Here is a 26,479-nt window from a genome sequence, read left to right on the forward strand (position 1 = left end):
AAACGAGTTCTTAATCACATGAAATTAGTTTGTTATCTTCACTGTCTTGTCACCTTTGGAAGCTGTTTGCAGGCCCAAATTTATCTCCATTATTTTACTTTTCAACAGGTTGAGATTTATACTAGTTTGGTGGGTTTGCAGCCAACAGCTCTTGTTGCACCTGAGAACTTAGATGTTGGATCTGAAGGAAGACTGGAGCATCTCTTTTGCAGAATGCGGTTTTATGGGGAATTATTATGTTGGAGCCAGCTGCTGTCTGCTGGAACATTACCCTCGGTTCATATTGGACTCCTCTCAGATATATGGAGCCTCTGCAGGGGCTCTGATGGCGGCTGTTCTCGCTATCGGATCCCACATAGGTGAGCAGGGCCCCGTCAGTCTCCACAGACCAAAGCCCACTCAACAAAGTATCATTTTAACGTTACTTTGGTAATTAGCAAACCTCCTGGGTTAAATTAAACACATTTGAAGATGCAATTTACATCATTACATGTCGTTATAACATTTGGCATAAATACAATGCACAAAAAAGCATTATACATTTACAGATCCCACATTTCCTCCATTGCTATTCCTCTTTGTGTGATTTAAACACACACTCTTCTTAGCTTCCTACCTTGGGTTTCCAGGTGATTTCTCTGTCTATTCCAGGAAACATTATGTCAGATTTTATAATAACACATCACTGTTTTAACCACAGTGGGTGATTCTCTTCATGGACACAACAGAGCTGCTGGTCTGTGTATTTGATGCTGTTTGGATACCTACAAAGTGCATCTTATTAGGACAGAGCAGTAAACGTATATCATTATAATATTGTATGTCTTGATAATATAGAACAGTGTCTTTGTTCATGTAAATGCCTTGAGGAATTTGTCAGTAAAAAGCATTGTTGATAATAGAAAGAAGTACCTGCCAAAGTAAGTGTTTTTCCCTTCTTTACTTGGTTAGGTCTTGATAAAATACATCTAAATCTGTAAGTAACCATTGTATCTGGGTCATTCTACAGAAAAGGTGGAATCTGGGTGATACAAATCTGCTGAAATATATTCCTTCTAAAAACATCTAACACCTGTTAAATAGCAATAACTAACTCTTAACTTGATGAATCCACAACAAGTAGAGCTTAAAGTATTTTTATTATTTTTATACAAAGCTTATTGTATAGGAATGTCACTGGTGTTACGTGTTAGGAAGAAGAGTAACACCAGTGACAATTTGGAGAAAACACTACCATTTTAACAAAATGACTGCAATGTGTCAGACCATGTGGCTTCAGTCAATATCAAAATCGTTTAACTCTTCAATACAATACATTTTCCCATTCAAATGTTCACCCCTAGGCAGGGGCGGACTGGGACTACAAATCAGCCCGGGACTCTCGACCGGCCCGCTTCGGTACCGCCGGCCCACCGCGGTACCGCAAGTAAATAGCCTACCGCTAGGGGGGGGGGGGGGGGTGCTAGTGATTTACCGCAGAGGTAGACATTAAGGGTAAAATGCCACTGGCCCTCTGGGCCGTGGACTTGTATTATCACTGGCCCCACCATTGTAACCACAGAAAAAATCGACTAATAATGAAGAAAATTAACACATTTGTTGCAATAGTAATTCATGCCTGGAAATAAGGTCTGTGGAAAACAAACCTGTTTGATAAATGCACGTTTTGTTCAGCCGGATAATCTCCACATGTCTACCCTATTTTTATAATTTTCTAATCATAAATCTAATCGATAGATTATAAAAGGGTTTTAGGATGCGTCACTGCACCACTAGAAACCAACTCCATCGATCAAGCTGAAACTTTCTCTCCCTCTTCTTCTCATAGTCCCTGTCACTTTCCTTTAACTCCTCCGGTGACTTTCTTTTATTTGAAGATTGTTTTTTGCCCGACGCTTGGCCGGTTACCGCTGGTATTAAAAACATTTTGGCGAATGGTTAGGTGGCGCGATAGTCTGTAGTGAAGGAGCGCGCTCACAGGGGCCTGCTCGCGCTGCGCTCCGCAGCAAACAGCTGTTTGCTTTTCACCCAACAACGACAACCGACTCACGGAACGCTATGTTGTAGCGTTGATAAACGAAACAATTTAACTAAATTGCTAGTCAAAATACCAATACCACAGGACCATTTTTTTAAAGCAATATTTTTAGTGGCCCGAGTGGGCAAGTGGAAAGTAGCCTATACGTTATGCTGGCCCGGGGTGTCTTAATAGTGCTTCCGGGCCAGTGGGCCATTTAATGTCGAGCCCTGCCGGTTACCGGCCGGCCCACATCGTCCGACCGGCCCACTTCAATACCGGCCCATCGGGATTCGTCCCGAACGTCCCGATGGCCAGTCCGCCCCTGCCCCTAGGGCTATGCAATGAGTAACACTAATGACAGACTTGAAAGACGCATGTCAAATTTGAAGATAAAATGACACCTTTAACAAACAAAGTAAGAAGTATCTGACTTTCCTTATGTCTTTGTCCACTGCTCTGCCTCAAACGATCTCTTGTTACAGGAGGCACTTCAGAGACAGTACATTACTTCAAAATAAAAGCGTTTTGTGTAGCAGTAACACCAATGACGTAATTTTGGGTGACTGACAATTATTTGATATTATTAATAATAATTTGCGTTTTTTTTACCATTTCAGTGTTATATTTAATGTATGTAATGTTATGTAAATATAAATTAGATTTATTTATTAAAACTATAGGCTCCACTTCCATGTATGATCAAAGTGACAAGGCAGTTCCTTGAACTTGGCATTTTAAATAAATTGCAATTTACGTATAAAACCATTTTTTATTTATTTTTTATTTAGTACCATTGCAAAGACAATCTCTATTTATTCAACATATATAACGAATGTGAGTATTAGGTCAACGTCATGTATTTTGGTGTCTGCAAAAGTAAGTGACAGCACTTCCACCTTTTCTGTAGAATGACCCATCTAATAAAACCATATGCACTTTTTAAGTCTGTGAGCTTCTAAACAAATTCCTCCAAGAGCACCATTGTGTTCTTTGTAACCAAATCTCTCTCAGAGGGGCGTGGGGAGGGGCTCCTTATTTTCATCTAAAGTAACAGACAGAGAATCAGCACTTTTGAAACAGGGCTGAAACAGAGGGGATTATGGGTAATGCTGCAATGATCTATTTGGTGTTTGGAGCCAAACACTTGAGACATGTTTAGTATATATCTGAGACTTATAATATATTGATGAAAAACAGTATAATAGGGGACCTTTTAAAGCTTAATCTACCCTACAGTACCTACCTCTGTTTTAGCTGGATGGGTAAATGGGCCCCATGACAACTTTACAAGGTCATAATATGTCACAAATGTATTAAAAAACAAAAAATATCTAATAGGACACAGATCATGTTGGAAGTGAAAACATCACAGGGTTATACATGTTTTATAGATTTCATATTATGGTGCACCACTTTGTGTTCATCATTTGTCTCAAAGGCTCAGCCTGTGAAAAGCATTTTCAAAGGAGCGCGATTCACAAATAATGATAATCTGTTGATGAACTCGTGAAAACAGTTAGTTGCTTTACCAAACCTGTATCTGTGTTTCTCTCTGTGTGACATGTGAAACAAGTAAGAAGCAGTAAGGCGTAGGAATCCCTCAGAGTGAGAATCTCCCCCTTCCTCTTTTTCTTTCATAACAAGGCCTGTACTCCCCCTGTGTTTCCCTCCTGTTTTGTACAGTTCATTCCTTGTTATGAAGAGAGTTGTGGAAGCGGTGTCACATGTTAAGTAGCTGGCCTATTTACGCTCTTGGTATTGTGAAATCTGAGCAGAGTAGGTTGGGCAACACTGACGCAGGGCAGATAAAGCACTAGTAGTGGAGAAAAGATCATGTTTACATCTCAGTGAGTGTTGAAGGGAGTCCAAATACACCTGCTGAACTCTGACAGAGGAAACATGATGAATGAATTGATGGGACCCTCAGAGAAGATGTTTGATTGGGACGAGGAGTGGAACATCTCCTTTGCAGGCTGTGGCTTCAGGAGTGTTTATTACCTGGGCGCTCTGAGCTGTTTCCTGCAGAACGTCCCGCGCCTCGTCCACGGAGCCTCCAGGATCTGTGGAGCCTCGTCCGGCTGCCTGGTGGCTGCAGCTCTGACTGTGGGGATCCCCATCGGTGAGTTCCCTGCACCATGCACACTTAAAATCACATGTGGGTTCATGTATCCACATATTTGATGTGTAAAGGTAGATCGTACAGTTGAGTGTTTTGTAAAAGCTTTTAACATCAGAATCAGAATTCAGTTTATTGCCAAATTGGGGTTAACATACCAGAAACTTGCTTTGCTGTATGATAATTGACACATCAACACAGTAAGAACATGTTTTTTTAAATAAAGAAATGTAAAAACTGCAATCAAAATGATTAAAAAGTAAAAAATGTGTACAAGAAGTATGGTAAAAATAATTCAAATGTATGTTATATCTGAATGAACAGTGCAGGTTTCTTTGTTTTTAAGTATTGCTCAGAAATGTGGGAAATAGTCACAGTCTCACAATGATCAACTAATGCTTTGAGTTCACAGTTTATTTCCTATTACGCTACTCTATTTTGTAATAAAATGTGTTTTTTCCTCTTTTTATATATCTAAATCTTACTTTATTATTGTATATGCATATCCATATATGTATTGTATTTATCTGTAAAGTCCATTGACACTGACACTGTTCTGAATGTTTGTAGGACTCCTATTTGCTTTTACATTTCACCTTATACGTCATATATAGAGTTATTTGTTATCCCTCTATTGACATTGTGGTAATATGGATCGAGTAAATAGATAATGATCATATTGAAGAACAAATAAAAGCTGTATGTTTTAAATCACATGTGTCAAACTCAAGGCCCGGGGGCCAAATCAGGCCCGTGGTGGATTTAATTTCGGCCCGCAGGATAATTTCTAATTACTATTAGATCTGGCCCGCCGGTATATTGCACGCACACCTTCACTCCATCCTGAGGGTCTCCTCAGCTCAGAGCCTGAGCCCAAACATTGATGACCTTGCACCCAAGATGAGATGCCAAGTATCTGAACTAGCATCACAGAGCAGCACACTGACTTTAATGGATGTTTCCTTCTGCACTTTCTCTCACGACAACAGGGCATGTTTGGTTTTCTCTTTGAGGGAAATAGTTTTTTTGAAGCTGTTGTTGGCCTGTGGGAAAATGTAATCATAAGAAATGACTCTGCAGATAGAGCCATAAGAAATGAATGCAACTGATTATTTAATGTTGTTTTTATAGGCAATCATTTAAGCTTTGTTAGTTCTAGGTTTAATATGTGCAATAAGTTCATTTCAATAAGTTTTGCAATAAACATTGAACCAGTCCGGCCCTCCACTAGTACCCATTTTTTTATTTTGGCCCAATGTGTATTTGAGTTTGACACCCCTGTTTTAAATAAACCCTAATTAAAGTAATATGACATGTTTGTTTTGTTATACACTATGTAGGACCTGTTTACCTCACTGGCCTGAACCCAGCCATAGTTCAGATGTTATCTGAGGAGTTCTCTGTTATTGAACCTGGCAGTGAACTCTGAGCCTGTCGCTTCTCGCTCACACGCTGAGTTCATGCCACAGTGAAAGCAAACTCCAGAGGTTACAGGGAGTTTGAAGCAGAGGCCAAGCGGGACGACACCTGTCACTCACTCACTCACAAACACACAGGCGATAAATAACAAAAACGCAATAACAAAACAAATCATTATAGTTCCATGTAACAACCTTAAATGGAAGTAGACATATTGAGTTGTTGGCAATGGAAATGTTTATTCCCAGGCTCAATAAAAGATCATTAAAATGCATGAACAAGTTAACAATCTAATTGTAAAGTAAAAACAAAAAGAAATAACATTGAGATAAGAAACAAAAGATTAAAAAAAAACTACATTACCCAGAATGCATTTATACAAGAGGTTAACTTTTCTTTATTCATTAAGGAACATCTCAAAAGAATCACACACAAAATAATGAAAACAATATATAAATAGTACATTCGATTGAAGTTTAACATTATTACTTTAAATGTTGTAATATATTTGATGATTTATTGCCCTTATTTTACTAACTTCTTCTGTTTAGTTATATATAAATATTACAATCTAAATGAAGCAACTATCACAAAGCCCAATTTCCCCCAGGATAAATAAACGGATCTAATTCTGATTGATTCTGATATAGCTTTTACCCTTAATAATTCAGACTCTAAATGCACCTGTTAATTAATCTCCATCTCCAAAGACTGATTTCCCTACATGTTCCTCCTCAGAGCAGTTCTGCGCTGACGTCCTGTCCGTGGCGAGGGAAGCCAGGAGACACACGCTGGGAGTTTTCCACCCGAGCTTCAGCCTGCTGCGGACCGTGAGAGCCTCTCTGCTGGAGAAGCTCCCGGCTGACGCTCACCTGAAGGCGTCAGGGAGGCTCTGCGTCTCGCTCACCAGACTGACTGATGGGAGGAACGTCCTGGTGTCAGAGTTCAACAGCAGAGAGGAACTCATTCAGGTACCATGGAGAGCAAGGTTAGAAAGATATGGATGCATCTGAACGTGACGGATCAATAAATCAAAAACAAAACATTGCTAAAACACAAACGATGTATATTCTACCTGCTTCACTGTGATTAGAGTAGGACGCTATTATTGTGTAAAGACATTTTGGTAGCATACTGTTTGGCAGGGACGTTTTTGAATATTTTTGAAGTATCTTGTATCTCTGCGGTCTTGTCTCTTGTTTTGACTAAATAAGGTTGAAGCTCAATCGTTGTCGACCTTACTGCTGCTTAGAGACGTCTTTTTTTTTAGCAACATTTTGTTTATAAGTTGTTGATCTGTCAAGTTTGAATCTGTCAATATCTTGCTAACGTTACCGAAGTGATTCGAAAACTAAGAGACGGACATAAGATAAAATAAGATAATACTTCATTGTCAAATCAAGTCTGAAATTGTTCTTGCATCTGCAGATCCACTTGCAAAAAAATATTTAAGATAACAAACAAGGGAACAGATATGAACCATGACATTCAAATCAGACAATATTTTCAAGACTCTTCAACAAACACTTGATTTGGGATTTAGCATTTTATTCTAGGAATGGCTGTTGCACTAAAGAGGGTTTCAGTCGAATCATATCAAATTGTGGGCTTTTAAGCTAAAACATAATATCTTCTGGACATCATTGGTGTCTGTTATAGTGTAAAGGTTTTCAGAGTTGATCTGATTTCACAGCATCTGTTCTGGAAGTATCTCAGTAAACGCCAGGAGCTGAGAGTCTGATTTTCTTTCCTAAATTGTACCTTTACAGGTTCTGATGTGCAGCTGCTTCTTCCCTGTTTACTGTGGCTTCACCCCCCCTTCATACCGTGGAGTGGTGAGTACGGCATGTACAACTAAAGTTCATGTAAGAGGATTAGAGGGAAAATGTTATTCAATATGGTTTAGCTGTGTACGGTTTTACTTTCAATCCTGTAGGTGCTTTAAGAAAAAATCTGATTAGCGTTTTCTGGAACACAGAATAACTTAAATTATTAATAAAACTATTTTTTGTTTTCTTGACAAAAAGTCTCACACAACATTACATACACAAATACAATTTGTATACAACACATTCACCCCAAACTATGCAACTAAAAACAACCAACATACAGTGGATCAGTCGATTATATTTTCTTTACAATAGGAACATAAACCAGCATGCATTACATTCAGAATATTTTGAGTTATGGATACAGCCCAAACTAGATTGGTGCTTTCTTGCTGTTATTTTTCTCTCAACTGAAACTTATTACATTACATTAGGGCTGCTCAACTAATCGTATTTTAATCGCGATTACGATTATGGCTTGCAACGATTACGAAAACAACGTAATCGAACTAAAACGATTTTTTTTAAATTATTATTATTATTTATTTTTTTCAGTTGAATTATACTTAAAGTTCAGGGTAATCAACTGTTAAAAACATACTGTTCAAAAAAAAATTCTCCAATAAATGGATGTTTTCAAAGTCAATGAATAATCGCATTTAATAATCGCAATTACAATTATTGACCCAAATAATCGAGATTATGATTTTTGCCATAATCGAGCAGCCCTACATTACATGTCATTTTGTTAGACGCTTTTATCCAAAGCAACTTACATACTCAATACTGTGGACAATCCCCACAGGAACACTTATGCTATATCTTTGAACTTTGCACGGAGCATTTTGGGTAATGTAGAAAATCAGCAATTACACAGGCAGAAGGGAAAGCACAACAAAAAGTGAATGATATGCTTATACTTTATGTCACGATAATTCGTTGAATGCACTAAACAAATATGTCATTACTAAATAACACAACACATGAATGTTATGTAAAGACATACAGTCCATGCCATAAATACTTGCATCCAGCAGAGTTCATTCAGTCATTTCTTCCCTCAGTACTACATGGACGGCGCCCTGAGCAACAACATGCCTCTGTTCGAGCGGAGGAACACCATCACTGTGGCTCCGTTCTCCGGAGAGAGCGACGTCTGCCCCAGAGACGGCAGCTTCAACTTCATCGAGGTACACTACGGCAACGTGAGCATCCACGTGAACTCTGGGAACGTGCACCGCATCTGGACCTCCTTCCTGCCCCCCAGCATGGAGGTGGGTGCTTTGTTTGTGTAACTGACATTTTTAACAGCAGAGAAAATTCTCTATTTCTTTCTGTCATACCAAGAAAAGTAATGTAATCTACGGTGGCCCTGAAGGTCAAAACACTACAAGATTTCCAAAAACACTGTATTTGTATGGTGTTTTTAAATGTGAGTGTGTGTGTTTAAAAGTGTCCATGAAAATGTTGTGTTTTGTGAAATGTTGAAATGTGGAATTGTTATTGTTTTTTTTAAATGTTGTAGTGTGTGTTTCGAGTTTTGTGAAATGTTTTTGTTATTTTCTAAATGCCATTGCACCCTTCAGAGCCACCGTAGTCTTCATTTAGAAAGATAAATGATTCTCTGATATAAAATAAGCTCTTCATGATATTTTTTGGTTCTTCACAGGATCTTGCTGAAATCTGCCACAGCGGCTACATGGATGCTCTTCAATTCCTGAGAGAGAGAGGTGAGCTGCTCCACCTTCCAGAAAGAAATGTCCCTGTGAGGGATTCATAAAGTATGTTTTCTTCATCCTCCTTATACCCGAGTCTCTGAATCAAAACATTTAAACACAAACTCAAATGAGCTGTTATTAGTTTCGTGTGTGTTACAGATCTGCTGGGAACACAGAGTCTTTGTCCCGGATTGATTGTGGAAACGGACTCAGTGAACCCTGCTTGTTGTGAGCTTGTGAAAAAAAGAGGGTCAGAGGAGTTACGGCTGAACGGACTAAACTCTGATGAGGAAGAGGATCTGTGTCTGGGCCTGAAAGTAGAGAAGCTCCCTGCTGGCATCAAGAAAGGTGAGGAAGAGTAGAGAGAAGGAACTGTCAAAGTTGGTCAAAGAAAGGGTTAAGTTGGCATCAATAACAGGAAGATGGTACAATAAGGTTGTGTTGGTTTGTTTAGGAAAGGATGCAAAAAAGTTAATAGTAAACAATAATTACCATCACATGCACCTGTGATTCCCATAAGGGGATTACAAAGCTGGAGGTTTCAAATGGTAAATTCAATGTTAAAGTGGACCTATCATGCTATATTGGAAACATATAGTGTAGGGCCATAACTATACAAAACATGTCTGTGAAGTTTTTTGCTTAAAATACCAAACAGATCCCCCATTGTAGCCATGCCTCATACTGCTCATACCCCTCTTTTGCAGCCCTGTTAGAGAAATGTGGATTTTGGGTCCTTAGCTTGAAAAAAAAAAAAGAGGAGGCGGAGCTAATGCCTGATCAGAATTCTACCGGAGATAAAGTTAAATTCTGCTGTGACAAAACACCATCCTGTTCTAAACCACATCAAGGATTATTTCTGAAACAGTATGGAGCTCAAATGCTTTTTCTCTTGCAGGTTTATCACAAGGTGAGTTCCTTTTTTTATTTCCTGCTTTTTAAACACACGTGCTCTCCAGTACAGGTTAGCTCTGAGTGTTAGCGAGGCTGGCTAATGTAAACAAAGACGAGATTACGTCCAAAACACGTCAGGCATTGTTTCTGATGGCAACTTTCTGTGGGTCCGCCACCGATATTACGTCATATCGGCAGCAAATCTGTATCCGCTCGTTGTTCCCCCGTTTTAAAAAGATTTGGGTACGGAGGAAAAGAGAAAGGGTTTTATTTTCTGACACTGCGGGAGTTCCCCGACGCACCGGGGACACATATTTATGTATAAAAGACATCAAAAAGAAGTGCATTTTGCATGATAGGTCCCCTTTAATGTAGATCTTGCTTGAAAATTAAATAACTTTACCAAATAAAAGATACAAAAAAATAGTAGATTACACCCAGAAAAAAGTGATGCGCAGAAAAGTTAAGATTTTACATTTGCACCTTACGTTAATTTACTTCTTCTGAGGAATGCATCTACAATAATTAATAATATACTGACTCTATTTGTTGTGTGTGTTAGTTCTGTGTGAGGCGGTCAGGGACAGTCGTGGTGGGGACTCTCGAGGGTCTCAGCTCACAGAGTTTCTCCCAGTGAAAATGGTTGTATACCTGCTGTCTCTCCTCATGCTGCCCTTTGAGATGGCCTTCTCTCTCAGCAAAAGGTAACGTCGCTTTATCCCACACTCCAACTTACAGTCACTAAATATCTGTCTCTGCAGTGAGAAATGTTATTGTGGGAATAACAATTAGTAGTTATTAGTTTTAGTTACTTATTTAGTTATACTCGTGGTATCCAAGAACTTGGAGTTTCAGGCTCTGCACTTTCCCTCATCACCTCATACCTCAAAGACCGCACCTACAGGGTTACTTGGAGAGGGTCTGAGTCCGACCCTTGTCAATTAACTACAGGGGTCCCTCAGGGCTCTGTTCTCGGTCCCCTCCTCTTCTCCTTGTACACAAACTCGCTCGGATCAGTCATTAGCCCGCATGGTTTTTCATACCACTGCTACGCTGACGACACCCAATTAATTCTGTCCTTTCCCCGCTCAGAGACCCAGGTCGTCGCACGCATCTCTGCTTGTCTTGCTGACATCTCTCAGTGGATGTCTGCTCACCACCTCAAGCTCAACCTTGACAAGACTGAACTGCTTTTCCTTCCGGGAAAAGATTGTCCCACTCTTGACCTAACAATCAACATCGGCACCTCTGTTGTTTCCCCGACTCAGACTGCAAGGAATCTGGGTGTGACCCTAGATAACAACCTGTCCTTCACTGCAAACATCGCTGCTACAACCCGTTGCTGCAGATACACGCTTTACAACATCAGGAGGATACGTCCCCAGCTGACTCAGAAAGCAACGCAGGTTCTGGTCCAGGCTCTCGTCATCTCACGCCTAGACTACTGCAACTCCCTCCTGGCTGGTCTACCTGCATGTGCCATCCGACCTCTGCAGCTCACCCAGAATGCAGCGGCTCGTCTGGTCTTCAACCTTCCTAAATGTTCCCACACCACGCCGCTCCTCCGCTCCCTTCACTGGCTTCCGATAACTGCTAGAATCCACTTCAAGACAATGGTACTTGCGTACCATGCTGCGAATGGATCTGGCCCTTCCTAAATCCAGGACATGGTTAAACCGTACACCCCAGCACGTGCACTCCGCTCTGCATCAACCAAACGGCTCGCTGCACCCTCGCTGCGAAGGGGACCCAAGTTCCCATCAGCAGAAACACGTGGGTTTGCTATCCTGGCTCCTAAATGGTGGAATGAGCTCCCCATTGACATCAGGACAGCAGAAAGCTTACACACCTTCTGGCGCAGACTGAAAACTCATCTCTTTCGACTCCACTTCGAGCGTTAGAACTATTAACAAAGCACTTATATACTAATAAAGGACTGGCTTATCTAAAGCCAGTTGAGTAGCACTTGAAATGTTTTTGCTCTATGAAACCTGATGTACTTATATGATTCTGTTTTCTTCAAGTTTGTATTTTGTTGGTCGAACGCACTTATTGTAAGTCGCTTTGGATAAAAGCGTCAGCTAAATGTAATGTAATGTATTTTGGTCTTTTTTGTGACAGCTTGATATCATCACTGTTGACCTCGACTGGAGATCTGTTCAGGAACGCGTGGAGCAGTGGAGGCGAGGACATAAACAGGTGTGTTCTCATTTTAAAGTGTATTAGACGTTCTGCGAAAGGTTTCATGTCTCACCTGTCTTCAAGTAGACTTGGCTTCTGTATAACCTGGCTTGGCCAATATTTTAAACATCATTAAAAATCCCTTATTCATTAAAGTATAAATTAGATATTGTAAGGTAGTTATTCTATATGTCTTTGCCAAACAAATAGCACAGATAGTTATTGTAAGTCCTCTCATTTTTGTTTCTGTTTTCTCCTCTTTCTATCCTCCAGTGCATTTCCAGAGCGTTACGCCTTTAACTCAGACCTCAGGAGCAGAACAGGAGAAAACAATAAACCCTTTAGCTCAACAGACTACAAACTCCGACAAAGCTCTTCATTGGGACACCAACGGAAACCTGGAAGTCTCCCCCCTCCCCTCCCCCTGCTCGGGTCCCCCCAGCCTCCCCTCGTTTAGCACACCTGCATATAGTAAAGTGTCTTTAAACCACAGAAGGTAGCGGACACTTCCTCAGCCATTAACCACGCACAAAAAGACATTTCAATCAGGAGAGACGGTTTTGAGTGATGCATATTTATTGCACAGATGAACAAATGAATGTAATGGTAATTTTGGCGATTTAGGCCCCGTTGTGCAGGAAGTATCATTCGGGAGGGTAGAACCGATCCGATTAAACCCCCCAAAACGAAATAGTATTAAGAAATGAAATGTACAGGTTCCTTACCATGTGGGCTGGATGCAGAGATCTATGGGAAATGATGAGTTATACAGAGGGAGACACATGAATGTATAAAACGCTGAGGTGCATAAAATGCACATAGGGGTTTACAGGGAAAGGAGACTCGACGTGCATGATATGGGATGCACCGGGGTTTTTAACGGGGAAGGAGACTCGACGTGCATGACATGGGATGCACCGGGGTTTTTAACAGAGAAGGAGGAGACTCGACGTGCATGACATGGGATGCACCGGGGTTTTTAACGGGAAAGGAGACTCGACGTGCATGACATGGGATGCACCGGGGTTTTTAACAGAGAAGGAGGAGACTCGACGTGCATGACATGGGATGCACCGGGGTTTTTAACGGGGAAGGAGACTCGACGTGCATGACATGGGATGCACCGGGGTTTTTAACGGGAAAGGAGACTCGACGTGCATGACATGGGATGCACCAGGGTTTTTAACAGAGAAGGAGGAGACTCGACGTGCATGACATGGGATGCACTGGGGTTTTTAACGGGGAAGGAGACTCGACGTACATGACATGGGATGCACCGGGGTTTTTAACGGGAAAGGAGACTCGACGTGCATGACATGGGATGCACCGGGGTTTTTAACAGGGAAGGAGATGATGACATGAATAGGATTGAAATGCACATGATTATGAGCATGGGTAACGAGACATGAAATGTCACGCATGTTTATGAACAGACAGTGATATTAAAACACCGCCACCAGTTATATGCATACAGTTGCAAGAAAAAGTATGTGAACCCTTTGGATTCTCCACACATAGCGTTGTGTGTTCCTTCCAAACAACTCAACTTTGGTTTCATCTGTCCACAGAATATTTTGCCAGTAGTGCTGTGGAACATCCAGGTGCTCTTTTGCAAACTTCAAACGTGCAGCAATGTTTTTTCTGGACAGCAGTGGCTTCCTCCGTGGTGTCCTCCCATGAACTCCATTCTTGTTCAGTGTTTTAGGTATCGTAGATTCGTCAACAGAGATGTTAGCATGTGCCAGAGATTTCTTTAAAGGTACAGATCACCTCAAAATCAAGAATACATGTTTTTCTTCGAACCTGTAAATTACCTTTGTTAATCTAGATGGTGTGGTGTGAGTTGTCGGCTGTAGCGATTGAATATATTGGAACTAGTTGGTGCTTAAAGTGTAAAAAAAAGTGCATTTGAAAAGAGTGTGTAATTCATCACAATGTTGAGTGCTGCCGAAGGACTGTTCCAATGTCCAGGATGCTTGGAATTCTACCGAGGCTGGCGTCCTTCGTTGCGGGAAATTTCTAGGCTGCACGGCGGTCTTAAAATCCCCACAATGCTTTGCGCACGGACCAATTTCCTAATCTTTGGCGGAAATCTCGCTCCATTTAAGGCGGGGCCTCGGATATGACGCACACCTGCACACCCGTTAGCCTGTTCCACAATTCTTCGTTTTCCGAGGCTAGGAAGGATTCTTGCATCGCTTCTGAAGGACCTGACTCGGAGGTACATGTGCTACCAAGGAAGCGTCCTCGACATTGAGAAACACCCCATGTCTTAATTGAACTGCTCCCATCAAAGTCTGTAGATAATCTTGAGTCACCATTTGACCAACTTGATTTTAGAGTTAACTGTCCCTTTAACACAAATGTTCATAATGATCAATAAGCACACTTTTTTCTTCAATGACCAGCCATTTGAGCATCTAGGATTATCGGCTCAATTAAGTCGTTTCACTGCCAAAGCAATATTAATGCCCTGGTTAAAAAAAAAAATGGTTATGGTGGCCATCACAGAAATGTTTTCATAGTACTGTACAATGTGAGTTTAACAGGATGTAAACTTCTGCAATAATTCATTGTAATTCATCTAGTATGCTCAGTGGTCAAATGTTAAAACCGTGTTACTGTCAAGACCTGTTTCAGAATCTAATGGCGTTTTTCCACAGCAGGGCCTCGCTCGGCTTAGTACGGTATGGCTAGGCCTCGTTAGCCCTTGGTAGGCCAGGCTCACTTTATGCTGCGTTTCAATAGAGGCGAATGCTAATGTAGCGTTAGCATGTCTCCCCGTCCCCGGGGGCATCCGGGCTTAAACTGTGTATTATAGAATGATCACACCGGTGTGACAGTACTCTTCAAAGGGTTCACGAAATATGACTACTACTCTTATTGTTTAACATTTTGGGTTACTTAATGTTACTTCATGTTAAGCCTAATAAAAATGACAAGGCTAAGGCTGTAATGCTAACTAACATGCTCACTTACGCGACTCTGGGATTTGTAGTCTTTCTAGTTGCATATTTTTCATAGTCTTACGACAAACTGACTTTTTTGACATGGAAATTATTTTTTAAGATTGACAAACATCATATGTGTAATTCATGGCACAATTCAAACGGGATCGAGAGATAATCTCTCTCTCCATTGACTTCAATACATAATTTTCCGAAATAAGGTCCCATGGGTCGGAAGTAGATGGGCGGGACTTCAACGCAGTAACTATAGTAACGCAGTGTAGGCGGAGCCGTGACGTCATCTTCAATGCGAAACACAAAACCAACATCTGCCGTTAGCCCTCATAGCTCACAGCCAGGGGCGCCATAAGGGGGTGAAAAGTTAGGACGATTCTAAGGTCCCGTGACTGACAGCGGCCCAAACTATTTTAGAACATTAAGAAAAAAATGTTTAAGTAACCAATGTGATATCTTTTCATGGGGCCCAAAATCCCTGGTGGCGCCCCTGCTCACAGCTCTTCATATCTGTTCAGAGACTAAAGTTAAACAAGTACAAACCACAGACTGTCTGTGTCATGGCGAATACAGTCGCTGGTTTGTTTATGTCTGTAGGCCGTTGTTGTGAGTGTGGACTGTCGGAGCATATACAACGTTAGCTTAGCCGATCTCCATTCAGAAAACATATTTTAAAAGGTGTTTCGCCTGCCGTCTGTCTGCCGACTTGTCGAAGCATTAATTCATGGTTTTCACTAACCGGTATCAGTATGTTGTTACTTCGACATCATTTTGAAACGTGTATTACAATTAAATCACGGTCAAATATGTTCATCTTGTTGTAGTTGTAGCACTCACGTCACTAGTTTAGCATACTCAACCCGGTTGTTGGCCCGGAAAGAACCTCGATTTTGGAGAGCCAGAAAAACTGTGAAAAAGTACCCGCTAGCCGGAACTACGCCTAGTGGAAACGCAACCACAAACGGGCACGGCACGCTTAAACCGCGCTGTAGTGGAAACGCGCCATAACACAACTTTGTTGAATGTCAGACAAATATAGTGTCTTTAATTGTTTGTTTTGTACGTCCAAGACATAAGATGTTCAATTAATTGATATAAAACAGAGAGAAATCTCCTTATTTTAGAGGCGAGAAACAGCATTGGAAAACTCATTGTCAAAACAGTTATTTTTTCTGTTGCTCAACTAATGATTTGAGTTATTTTTGCAGCTGAAATGACTGGAAAAAGTGATCCAATAATATAGAAAAAGCCTCATCAAGACGTTTAATGGACAAATGTTTCATAAAATTCCATGTGAATGACATTTTCATAAACATACAAAACAATCCTATAACTCCTAAAAGCAAAACAATTTGGTGGTCAAAGATTAAAATATAACTAACATTATATTGAAAGGCTTGCCAGGAATCCCCTTCTGTTGAAAACATGTGTTTTCTTTGAGTGATGCACCGTGGTCAGTTCATAGCACCATGAATTGAAACATTAATGCTAGCTAAATCCTCATTAAGGATCATAAATGCTCACACTGATAAATCAAGCTTTTAAAATAACATGGTTGTTAATCTGCTGTCAAAACAGTAGACGTGAAGGTTCCTCTTACTGCATCACAGTGCAGTATGGTACAGTACGAAGGCAAAACAAACGCTTAATAACACGACCTTCTCCGAGGACAGTCATGCATCATTGTCAAGTCCCTGATTTCACATATTTAAAAAGACTGCCGTGAAGATGATCAAAACAGGAATACAAGATCACAAACAAAATAAAAAGTGCAGAAAGGAGATTCTGCAAGATCTCTAAAAAAAAAAAGTCCATCTAAGTGTGTATACTCCACTCGGACACTAATGAAAGGAAAAACTGGAGAAATCAGTCTTTTCATTGTACGGCGGCGTCCTTTGGTCCCCCGCTGATGTCTGGGATCTGATCTGCGAAGGACTGAGTCATCCACTGTCCGTCAGGCAGCTGGCCCTCTGGGATCTGTGACGTGGTCGCCTCCTGTGCTCCTTCTGGACACACACACACACACACACACACACACACACACACACACACACACACACACACACACACACACACACACACACACACACACACACACACCACACACACACACACACACACACACACACACACACACACACACACACACACACACACACACACACACACACACACACACACACACACACACACACACACACACACACACACACACACACACACACACACACACACACACACACACACACACACACACACACACACACACACACACACACACACACACACACACACACACACACACACACACACACACACACACACACACACTCTGAGCTGAGGAATATCTGACACAACTGATATTCCGAGCAGCTCTCCTTTAGAATTGTCAGATCCGAAGCGATTTCCGTTGACTCCTTTAAAAGCAAACTCAAAACGTATCTGTCTTCCTTGTAAACTCATTTCCATCACCTAGTTTCCATCTACATTACCATCACTTCAGTCACATGCTTTTATCACATGGCAATACTTATGTTGAGGTATAATGTTTTTATAACTTTGATGCTATGACGCTTGTATTTTGTCTTTGCACAGCCCTTTGAGGCATTTCTTGTGATTTGCGGCTATAATACATTTGGATTTGATTTGATTATATATCACGCTTATCCTGGTAGATCACGTCTATATCTAAGAGCACTTGTCAAACTGGCAAGGATACAGTATCATCTTCAGTATTCTGAAACACTCCAGTAAGGCAAATGTTTCCCAACATGAAAAGTTGTGTTTTTTTCATTTGAAATAAATAAAATGCTATAAATAATGATGCTTAAGTGCATCAAAGAAACCAGGTTTCAAGTAACATTATCTAGATTACTCAAGAGAAAGAAATCCGTACCGTTTTTGAGAACATTGAAATGTATACACATATATTCAGGAATCCTGAAGTCAGGTGTAAAACCTTTTAATACCTTTTAAGACCCTTTCCATACATTTTAAGACCTCATCGCCACTTCGAGTTCTAACCGGTTACCTTGGCGATACACTTCACCTCACATTGACTATATGCAGTATTGATTGTCCTTCCTCCTTATCTTCCAACCATTTGGACGCAGACTTGCATTTCCCCATAACGATGTTGTTTAACAACCGGCGTAAACGGACCTTTGCGCGCTATCAAGCAGTGAGCGTGCGATGTCCTGTTCAGATGACGTCAAACCCAACGGGATGCCATCAATAAACTACACAGAATCACACTACACACCTACGCAATGATTACATTCAGGCAGACTGTAGAACACAACCTCTTTGGACAATTTATATACTTATTGAAAACAAGCTACAAAATGTAATACCTTGGGAAATGCCGTTTAATACTTTTTAATAGCCTTCATTTTCGCTAAATTGATTGATCAACTTGTAATACTTTTTAAGACCCCGTGGACCCCCTGATACATTACAATCAGTACAGACCATTGAATCATTTGTATGCATATATTTTGCGTTCCACTTCTAAATGACAATCATTACTTATAAATTGTCGAAACGCAATTTTTTGATCAGACCATGTTGAAATGTGAAATATGAGGTAAAGAGATGTGGATTCTGTTAAAAGGTCTAGCTTCTGGTTTCATGTTCCTTTAATTCCCTACCCGAGAATCCTAAATATACAATTAACTGTTTCAAAAACAGCCGCGCATATACTCAAACATCTTTAGGAATATTTACCTTAAAAGATGGCTGAAGTGTGCGTACACACAACATCATGCTGCACACTTCAATGGACATTTCATTTCAACAACTACAATTTATGTAATATAAGTGGAGTATAGTGTGTGTGTGTGTGTGTGTGTGTGTGTGTGTGTGTGTGTGTGTGTGTGTGTGTGTGTGTGTGTGTTACCTGTGTTTTCTGCAGTGGAGAATGTGCAGTGACCGTTGGTCGGGGGTGGGACCGGTTCTCCGTCAGGTCCTTGCTCTCCGTACGCTCCTCCGTACGCATCCTCATAACCCGGGTCGTACTGCTCCTCCTTTATCGCCGCCTTCTTGGCATCCTCTGTGGATGTAGAAACAAAAGGAGAAGAGTTCATGTCAAGCATGATCTATGACAATATCTGGTTTGCTTTCTGCACATATTTATTATTTTATTGCATGCCATTTCAATGTAAATTACTGCTTTATTTTACTATTTTGTTTTGTAATGCTATTATAGTGTTCTTAAAATAGTTTGCCATCTGTGTTTTTTTACTTGTATGTATGCACCATGACACCAAGTCAGATCTAGAATATAACCCAAATAAACCCGTTTCTGATTCTGATCTAAACTGGATCCAGAAGTCAAACTAAAGGCAGGATTTTAATAATATTTTGAACTGAAACACACGAGGTGTCACGCCAAAGATGCTACGTCTTTAAATGACTATTAGCATTTATTGAAAAGAGTAAAAACCGAACTTCCCTACACTAGAAATGTGAAAATTACTTTCAAATCGTTATAGATTTTAGTTTGTTTGTCACAATGCTGCTTTTGTAGTTTTGATTTAAGAAAAACTGTTTTAAATGCAATGCAGCTTAGTGATTAAATCCATGTTGAATGACTTAAACATTCCTCCACTACTGTGCTTACCCTTGGCCAATTTCAGGTCGAATCTGTAATCAATCTCCTCGATCTCTTTGCTCTTTTGGAGACCCTTCAGCTCGTCTCTGAGTTCCTTCAGTTTGATGTAGAAGTGAACTTTGTCCTGAGCGCGAGGGAACTGAGCACAGCGAGCGCTGGACGAAGGCATCAGATACAGAGCCTGTGGAGGGAATCACCGTCAGATCAATACCTCAGAAGGTGGCGGCAGATCGAACAATGTCTATGGTGTGGTTAAAGAAACTTATATTTTAAAACAGTCTTCATTTATGAGACTGATTCAACGTTTAAGTAGAAATAAATACTACAAAATATGCTGCATTTAAGTGTCCCTTTGTCAGTACAGATGCTTATTATCACGGGTATATAGTACTTATCTGATACAATCATTTTACTAAACAAATAACACTAAAAGCACAAAGTCTCAACAGAAAATAAAAGGTATTATGAGGGTAATTTGTTAAATGAAACTAGCTATCATCGATGTTTGAGGCTAATGATGCTCACCACTTCACAGTCGGGGATCTTGTGCGGCTGCAGACCAAAATCTAGTTTCTTTGGTTTTTTACCAAACATCTCCCTGCAGAACATTTCATAGATGCCTTGGGAGGAGGGAAGAAAAAGGATAAATATGACTTATATTCACATTAACGAATGCTCGATTGTAAAAGTGTGCTCTGTTGAAGATAAGCGCTTACATTTTCCATTAAAAACAGCAATGAGAGGCTTGTATTTCCTCAGCTTCTCTACGAGAATTTGGCCTCCTTCACGAAACTCTTTACTGTTGGGATGAAAAACAAAACATGGTTATAATACAGTGTAACGACACAATCCTGATCTCACAGCTCAGAGGAGTCTCAGCAGAGTACACACATCTTTTACTCAAGTAGAAGTACAGATACTCGTGTTTAAAAATACTCTGGTAAAAGTAGAAGTACTGACTAAACTTCTTTACTCAAGTCAAAGTAAAGAGGCTTTGAAATGTACTTAAGTAAAAAGTACCCATAACTAGCAGCTGTTTTAAAGAGTACCTGACCTCCCTTTATATTAATAGAACAATAATGTCATTGTTAGCTAATGAATGTTTCCATGCTGAACAACGGCAACATGACAACGTTTCCATTGGTCCCTCTTCTTTAGAGAAGACCAGGAAATGATGGATACACGGATCGTGTTCAAATCAATAGGCACGCAATGACTCTAAAGAATAATGATCACGCATCAAACACACATTCAGACTAAAGGAACCAGCTGTTTGGAAAATGAGAGAAGTAGAAAGTACAGGTATTTGAGTTCAACATGTAAGAAGTAGAAAGTACAGGTATTTGAGTTCAACATGTAAGAAGTAGAAAGTACAGGTATTTGTGTTCAACATGTAAGAAGTAGAAAGTACAGGTATTTGTGTTCAACATGTAAGAAGTAGAAAGTACAGGTATTTGAGTTCAACATGTAAGAAGTAGAAAGTACAGGTATTTGTGTTCAACATGTAAGGAGTAAAAGTAAAAAGTCGTCAGAAAAATAAGTAGTGGAGTAAAGTACTGATACCATAAAAATGTACTTAAGTACAGTAAAGAAGTATTTGTACGCCGCTACTTCCCACCTCTGAATCTCAGCCAGACTTCTTGTCCAACTTCAACAGACTGACTTAAATACAGATTTTATTTGATCAAATCAATATAAGATTGCATGATTATATGTCTAAAGGCCTACGTTGAGAGGTCTTTGCTGCCTGGCGTCGCCCTGGCAACCATGTTGGTGAAGCCCATTTTGTATTTGACGGGCAGGATGGTGTCGGACGTGTGGTTCAGAAGCTCCTTGGTGAATCCAGACAGAAACAGGCACTTCCCTGAAAAGCAAAACCATCAATCAGTCATTCTTCTCTGTAGTAAACAAAGACCGATGTATTTGACTGAAGCTAATGGTGTCCCGAATGCTACTTATCATGCATGCATAACATAGGAAGAGAGTTTCTCTTAATGACAGTGTTGAATTGGAGAGATAGAGACGGGTGTCACAACATTCAACAGTCCATCACTCGGCTAACAAGTACAGTATGTGTTTTGGCGTTCGCAAATCCGTTTCATGAGATATTCCAAAAATTAAGTTAAGGAGCGGGTATTAAATAAAGAATACATCTGGTGGCTCAAATTGGCTTTATCAAAAATGCAGTATACCAAGGATAAGCAACAAACCAGCTAAAGTACCAAACAAATATGTTTCAAGCCGATACATGTTTTTAATTTCAACCTGTATAACCCAAGCCCCCAGGAAGTGCGCCGGACTCTGTGCCAATATTCGTAGTGTCCAAACGGCGGTACTGCAACTTCCGTATCAGTCCGTGACGTCACCCGGCCCAAAACAACTTTTTCCCATTGACTAACATTGGGAAAGAGACGTCTGTAAACCGTTGTATAATTTTTTTTAACTAAATAAACTACCCAGTATGAACTATTTTATAGCCCTTATTATAATGATTAGGTCCTTAAAGTTGTAAAACGCAATAAAAGCCGAATCTAGATTTATTTTCTCTCCATTCATTCTAGTGAGCCGAGAGTGGGAGCTCGGGGGGCGGGGCTTAAGGGGCGCATGCTCTGTGAGCACACATACAGGTTCTTCTGCTCCGACAGCCAGGCATGCTGGGTAATCTGTGACGTTTCGCTCTCTCAAAAGTCAGGCCATTTTGTCCTCATGCGCCAATGAGCAGCTCTCATAGGAACGAACGAGACCCCGCCTCCGACGCTGTATCCAGTTCTTATTATACATCCATGGTATCACCTCACTTGGGATCACTGGGTCTTGCAAAGATAGTAAAGAATCACACGCTTGCCTTTCACACAAATTGTTTTAGATTTTAAATAAAGGTTTTCTGATTATTTTCGCAGACCATCACAGGAAATTCTGGAAATCAATTACTTACAGAAATGATTTCCACCACCCGGGAACCACCGTCCAATGTAAGCTGCCATCAGCCCTGGATTAATACCGATCTGGAATAAAAAGCAATGCTCATTACAAACCTTAATTTGCACAGTCTCTGGCTTTACTCGCAAAGATTTGAGCAGGGAATCTTACAATGACGTAGTCCAGGTTGTAATCCAGCAGGTCGGGGAGAGTTTTGGTCATGACTTCCTCCTCGGACATTCCCTTGAAGCGGTCGTGTTTCCTCTTCACCTTCTTGAAGCTCTCGTCGATCTTCTCTTGCTTTCCGTCTGCTGAAACCTCGGCTCCCTTCTTGGGCTTCGGGCCCGGTTTGGCTTTCGGTGCCTTTGGATCTTTAGGGGGCTTCGGTGGCTTTGGTGGCTTTGGTGCCTTGGGGACTTTGGGGGGTTTGGGGGCCTTGGGTTCCTTAGGTTGAGCTGCTCTGCCTCTTTTTTTGGGTGGGGCTACAGGGAAAGCTCAAATTAGTAAAAAAAAAAAAGTCTAAAAGGACGAAATATCAAAACCCTCACAGACAGACTTTATCCAGCTTACTGTTCTAAATTACTCCATCTAATTTAGTTTTTGGACTGTCCTGACACATATCAAACTTCCATGCAAACCATAAGACTATTACACATTATTTTAAGAAAGCCAAATACAACAAATCAAGTTTTATTTATATAGCACATTTATAAGCGATTTTTGGTCGAGCCAAAGTGCAGCCAAAGACTGCCAACTATGTGCAATATGTATATATATATATGCCGTTAAAAACTGTGCAATATATTTCATTTCATTTTTATTTGTCCCGCTCATGGTACGCAAAACCAAATGTACAATAATTGCCAAGAAAACATGACTCTACCAAAACACCATTGAGCGAAAAGGAGCAGGGAGAAGAATAAAATCTTATGTGACCTGCCCCTTTCTAAAAAAACAAAAAACAAATAGATGGTCTGCCCTTCATAATAAAAAAATTTCACAGCCAAACATAACAGTATCTTAGGATACTAAGAGAAACACAACAAAAAAAAAAACTTATTTCCCACTTGCTGCTAAATCCTCAGAACTGTTACAGGGTGTGTATTTTTGTAAAATGTTCTTTTCTGCTGTAACAATGTAAATGTCCCCTCTGTGGGACTAATAAAGATTCTGATATATTTTAAAAGTCTGTCACTTACTTACAAAAAGCTTTTCTTCACAAGCCCACTCACTTATAGCATGCAGCATAACAAAGCTTTCATCAGATCTTATCATTTAGGAATACATGTGCAGACCTCTTGTTGTCAACAATGAGTACCACTTCATTAAAACACTAAAAACTCTGGGCCTGACCCTAAAGCAGCAGACCTATACACAATGTTTAATGAGATCATAGTACGTTTTGCGATGTTTTCCGGCTCCTGCTCCTCCGTCATGGGCTCTGGATACGCCATGTGAGCCATGGCTGCCTCTCCGTTCGGCCCCTCGGGGTAATGGGACTGCTGGTTGTGGTCGTAGCCTGAATATTGTGCCTGGTGTGCCTGGAGAGCCTGAAACTGCTGTGCAGACTGAACCCTGTGACAAAGATTACACAGAGGAAAGTATTGATACAAGAAGAGAAATAGCAGAGGGATGAGCTGCATGGTGACTCCTGAGCTGGAACGACACCGTGTGCTTTTTTTGTTAGTTTTCTGGACTTGATTGACTTTAACACAGTGGTAATGCAAAAATATGTTTTACATCGGTTGGTCCTGGGAGTTGGATTCTTACTCCTTACAAAGCTTTATCTGTGTTATTTTAAAACATATACATAACACATTTTATTTCAATTCCTTATTTCCAGATTTATGTTGCATTTTCTCCTACTATATTTGATGTCAGGCAACAACACACCAAAGGATATTCCTTGTCAAATATACTTGACACTGATTCTTCTGCACTTTCTTACAATTATTTAGAGCCAGTTAATACGTTTATTTAATAAGCCTTCAACCTTTATTTCATTTTAAGGAGATATACGTGTCTTAGTCTCCAAAACTACTTCAAAATGACCACAAATTATTTCTTAAAATAGTTTTAACAAATCTCAACATCATGCCTTAAAGGGAGATTTTATTACAGCTATGTTGTATGAGTTTGTATTAGTTTTAAGCGAGATGAAACCAATACATTGGACTGTATTGTATATAATTCAGTAAATCACACCACATGAAAACCCAGTTAGTTCCCAGTCAACAATGGTTAGTTAATCAAAGAGAGCTTCACATCATATTCATAAAAAAAGATAGACCCACAAAAAACAAGTTTCCCTTTGTTGTTCCTGAATGAAACCAAAGTATAAAACCATCAAGCTACAACACACACAGTTATCACAGCACTGTACATCATACTTCACGGTGCACAAACCACCTGGCATATCGTGAGAACAATGGTAAAACAAAACAGAAAAAGGGGCGCACATGCTTTCATTTCATCTTCATCACTCTTTGCCATTCACAGGTTTTTAATCTTTGGCCACATTGTGGAGGAAGACTCACCACTGCTGAAGATACTCCGGGGACACAACAGGGAATCCATTCAGCTTGTCCTCCATCTTTTGGGTGGTTTGACTTAATTAAATAAATCAATATGCAAATTGAGGAAACATGGCTAGGTGATATTAAGCATACTAAGAGTTTGGCAGTGTATGAAACTGAATGCATGTGCCAGGGCTTTGTACACAAAACTGTGGAGTTAGCAACAAAAGATAAACCATAACATAAACCATAAAAACAAAAAAGGATAACTTGATGGGGGTTTACACAATAAAATGAAGTTAAACGGTCTTACGCATGCCCTATTTTACAAGCAACACAACAAATGATGCAACTACATATCCACACCTGCAGCTTCTACTGTAGCTATGCTAACCAACAAGCTAACAGCGAATGAAACCCAGTTATCACATTTAAAAAGGTGTTAGCTAGCATAATTATGTATGAGTCTGTCGCTAACTAAGTCCAATCATACATGATCAAATATATGTTATTGTAAAAAGGAAACGTGTAGCAGTGCCACAAGTGCAGCTAATGTTAGCCAACAGCTAGCTCTGAAGCTAACTTAGCATGGATGAATGGTTTCGCTTCCACTGAGATTCCTCGCCTAAGAAATTGAAAACAATTTAGCAGAATTTATAAACGTTGACGTACCTGTTGTGGGTATGGTTTTATTTACTTTCTTCTGTACATGTAAGTGTTATTTTTCCATAAACGCCGCTCTTCTATTCACAACAGAGGCAACAAAGACATGACAGCCCTGCTGGTCAACTTTGACACCGGAAGAGCTCAAGTATGAGCCGTAGGTGTGCACCGTGCACGAAGGAACATATGTTTTACTTTCAACAAGTACAATTACTACTATCAGTATATTTTAATACCATTACATATTGTAAAATCTCATATTATGAAGATGTTTGGATATGGTGTTTAAACTGAAAACAGCACAATAAAATCAAAAACCAACCAACCGGTACACCCCTGTTTTAGCATTGGTATGAGCCGCAGGACTTTTAAACTCTCCGGTACTTGTTTTCTATTGGCTGAGAGTCTTTGCTGTTTAAAGAGCCAAGTGTTTTAAAATCTCTCTTAATCGTATAAATAGAGTAACTGAAATATAATATATATAGAGACAGAGAAAGCACAGAATAGTACAATGATATAAAAAATAAGAACTTAACGGAACTGGTTGGCAATGAAATCTCTTTTTTTAAGATATTGTACCATATGGCACATTTCTTTGTTTACAATTGGCCTTTTTGGATGTGAAATTG

The 26,479-nt window shown here is 40.2% G+C and overlaps 2 protein-coding genes across 7 annotated transcripts; one reads left to right on the forward strand and one right to left on the reverse strand.

Moving 5' to 3' along the window:
* The first annotated feature begins 56 nt into the window (after positions 1 to 56).
* On the forward strand, positions 57 to 14,082 carry LOC117557468 (patatin-like phospholipase domain-containing protein 2). Of its 4 annotated transcripts, XM_034233315.1 has the most exons (11): positions 57 to 359; positions 3,948 to 4,139; positions 6,294 to 6,526; positions 7,325 to 7,390; positions 8,449 to 8,658; positions 9,054 to 9,114; positions 9,262 to 9,450; positions 10,559 to 10,700; positions 12,118 to 12,195; positions 12,451 to 12,673; positions 13,746 to 14,082. In XM_034233315.1, exons 1-10 carry the CDS (start codon positions 173 to 175, stop codon positions 12,632 to 12,634), a joined length of 1,542 nt encoding a protein of 513 aa, XP_034089206.1. In that variant the 5' UTR covers positions 57 to 172; the 3' UTR covers positions 12,635 to 12,673; positions 13,746 to 14,082. The 4 variants fall into 4 exon arrangements, 3 of the variants coding, with proteins under 3 accessions (XP_034089206.1, XP_034089205.1, XP_034089207.1); XM_034233314.1 differs by having other exon boundaries at positions 12,451 to 14,082; XM_034233316.1 differs by having other exon boundaries at positions 3,993 to 4,139; positions 12,451 to 14,082.
* Positions 14,083 to 16,378: 2,296 nt separating this feature from the next.
* On the reverse strand, positions 16,379 to 26,028 carry tdg.1 (thymine DNA glycosylase, tandem duplicate 1). Of its 3 annotated transcripts, none has more exons than XM_034233333.1 (11): positions 25,860 to 26,008; positions 25,209 to 25,280; positions 24,071 to 24,246; positions 22,843 to 23,153; positions 22,688 to 22,757; positions 21,481 to 21,616; positions 20,469 to 20,551; positions 20,278 to 20,372; positions 19,762 to 19,933; positions 19,039 to 19,191; positions 16,379 to 17,146 (listed from the first exon to the last, which is right to left on the reverse strand). In XM_034233333.1, exons 2-11 carry the CDS (start codon positions 25,262 to 25,264, stop codon positions 17,016 to 17,018), a joined length of 1,383 nt encoding a protein of 460 aa, XP_034089224.1. In that variant the 5' UTR covers positions 25,265 to 25,280; positions 25,860 to 26,008; the 3' UTR covers positions 16,379 to 17,015. The 3 variants fall into 3 exon arrangements, with proteins under 3 accessions (XP_034089224.1, XP_034089225.1, XP_034089226.1); XM_034233334.1 differs by having other exon boundaries at positions 25,209 to 25,264; positions 25,860 to 25,966; XM_034233335.1 differs by lacking the exon at positions 25,209 to 25,280 and having other exon boundaries at positions 25,860 to 26,028.
* Positions 26,029 to 26,479: the final 451 nt, after the last annotated feature.

The sequence above is a fragment of the Gymnodraco acuticeps genome, unplaced genomic scaffold, assembly GCF_902827175.1.
Source record: "Gymnodraco acuticeps unplaced genomic scaffold, fGymAcu1.1, whole genome shotgun sequence".
Lineage (NCBI taxonomy): Eukaryota > Metazoa > Chordata > Actinopteri > Perciformes > Bathydraconidae > Gymnodraco > Gymnodraco acuticeps.

What these genes read in the sequence shown, in the direction of transcription:
- LOC117557468 (XM_034233314.1), top strand. Translation starts at nt 173, where the DNA reads ATGTTGGATCTGAAGGAAGACTGGAGCATCTCTTTTGCAGAATGCGGT. An exon ending in GACTGTGGGGATCCCCATCG is followed by an intron (nt 4,140 to 6,293) that starts GTGAGTTCCCTG and finishes GTTCCTCCTCAG; the next exon opens with AGCAGTTCTGCGCTGACGTC. An exon ending in CCCTGCTGGCATCAAGAAAG is followed by an intron (nt 9,451 to 10,558) that starts GTGAGGAAGAGT and finishes TGTGTGTGTTAG; the next exon opens with TTCTGTGTGAGGCGGTCAGG.
- tdg.1 (XM_034233333.1), bottom strand. Translation starts at nt 25,264, where the DNA reads ATGGAGGACAAGCTGAATGGATTCCCTGTTGTGTCCCCGGAGTATCTT. An exon ending in CCGGAGTATCTTCAGCAGTG is followed by an intron (nt 24,247 to 25,208) that starts GTGAGTCTTCCT and finishes TCTTTGTCACAG; the next exon opens with GGTTCAGTCTGCACAGCAGT. An exon ending in TGCTGTTTTTAATGGAAAAT is followed by an intron (nt 20,373 to 20,468) that starts GTAAGCGCTTAT and finishes CCTCCTCCCAAG; the next exon opens with GCATCTATGAAATGTTCTGC.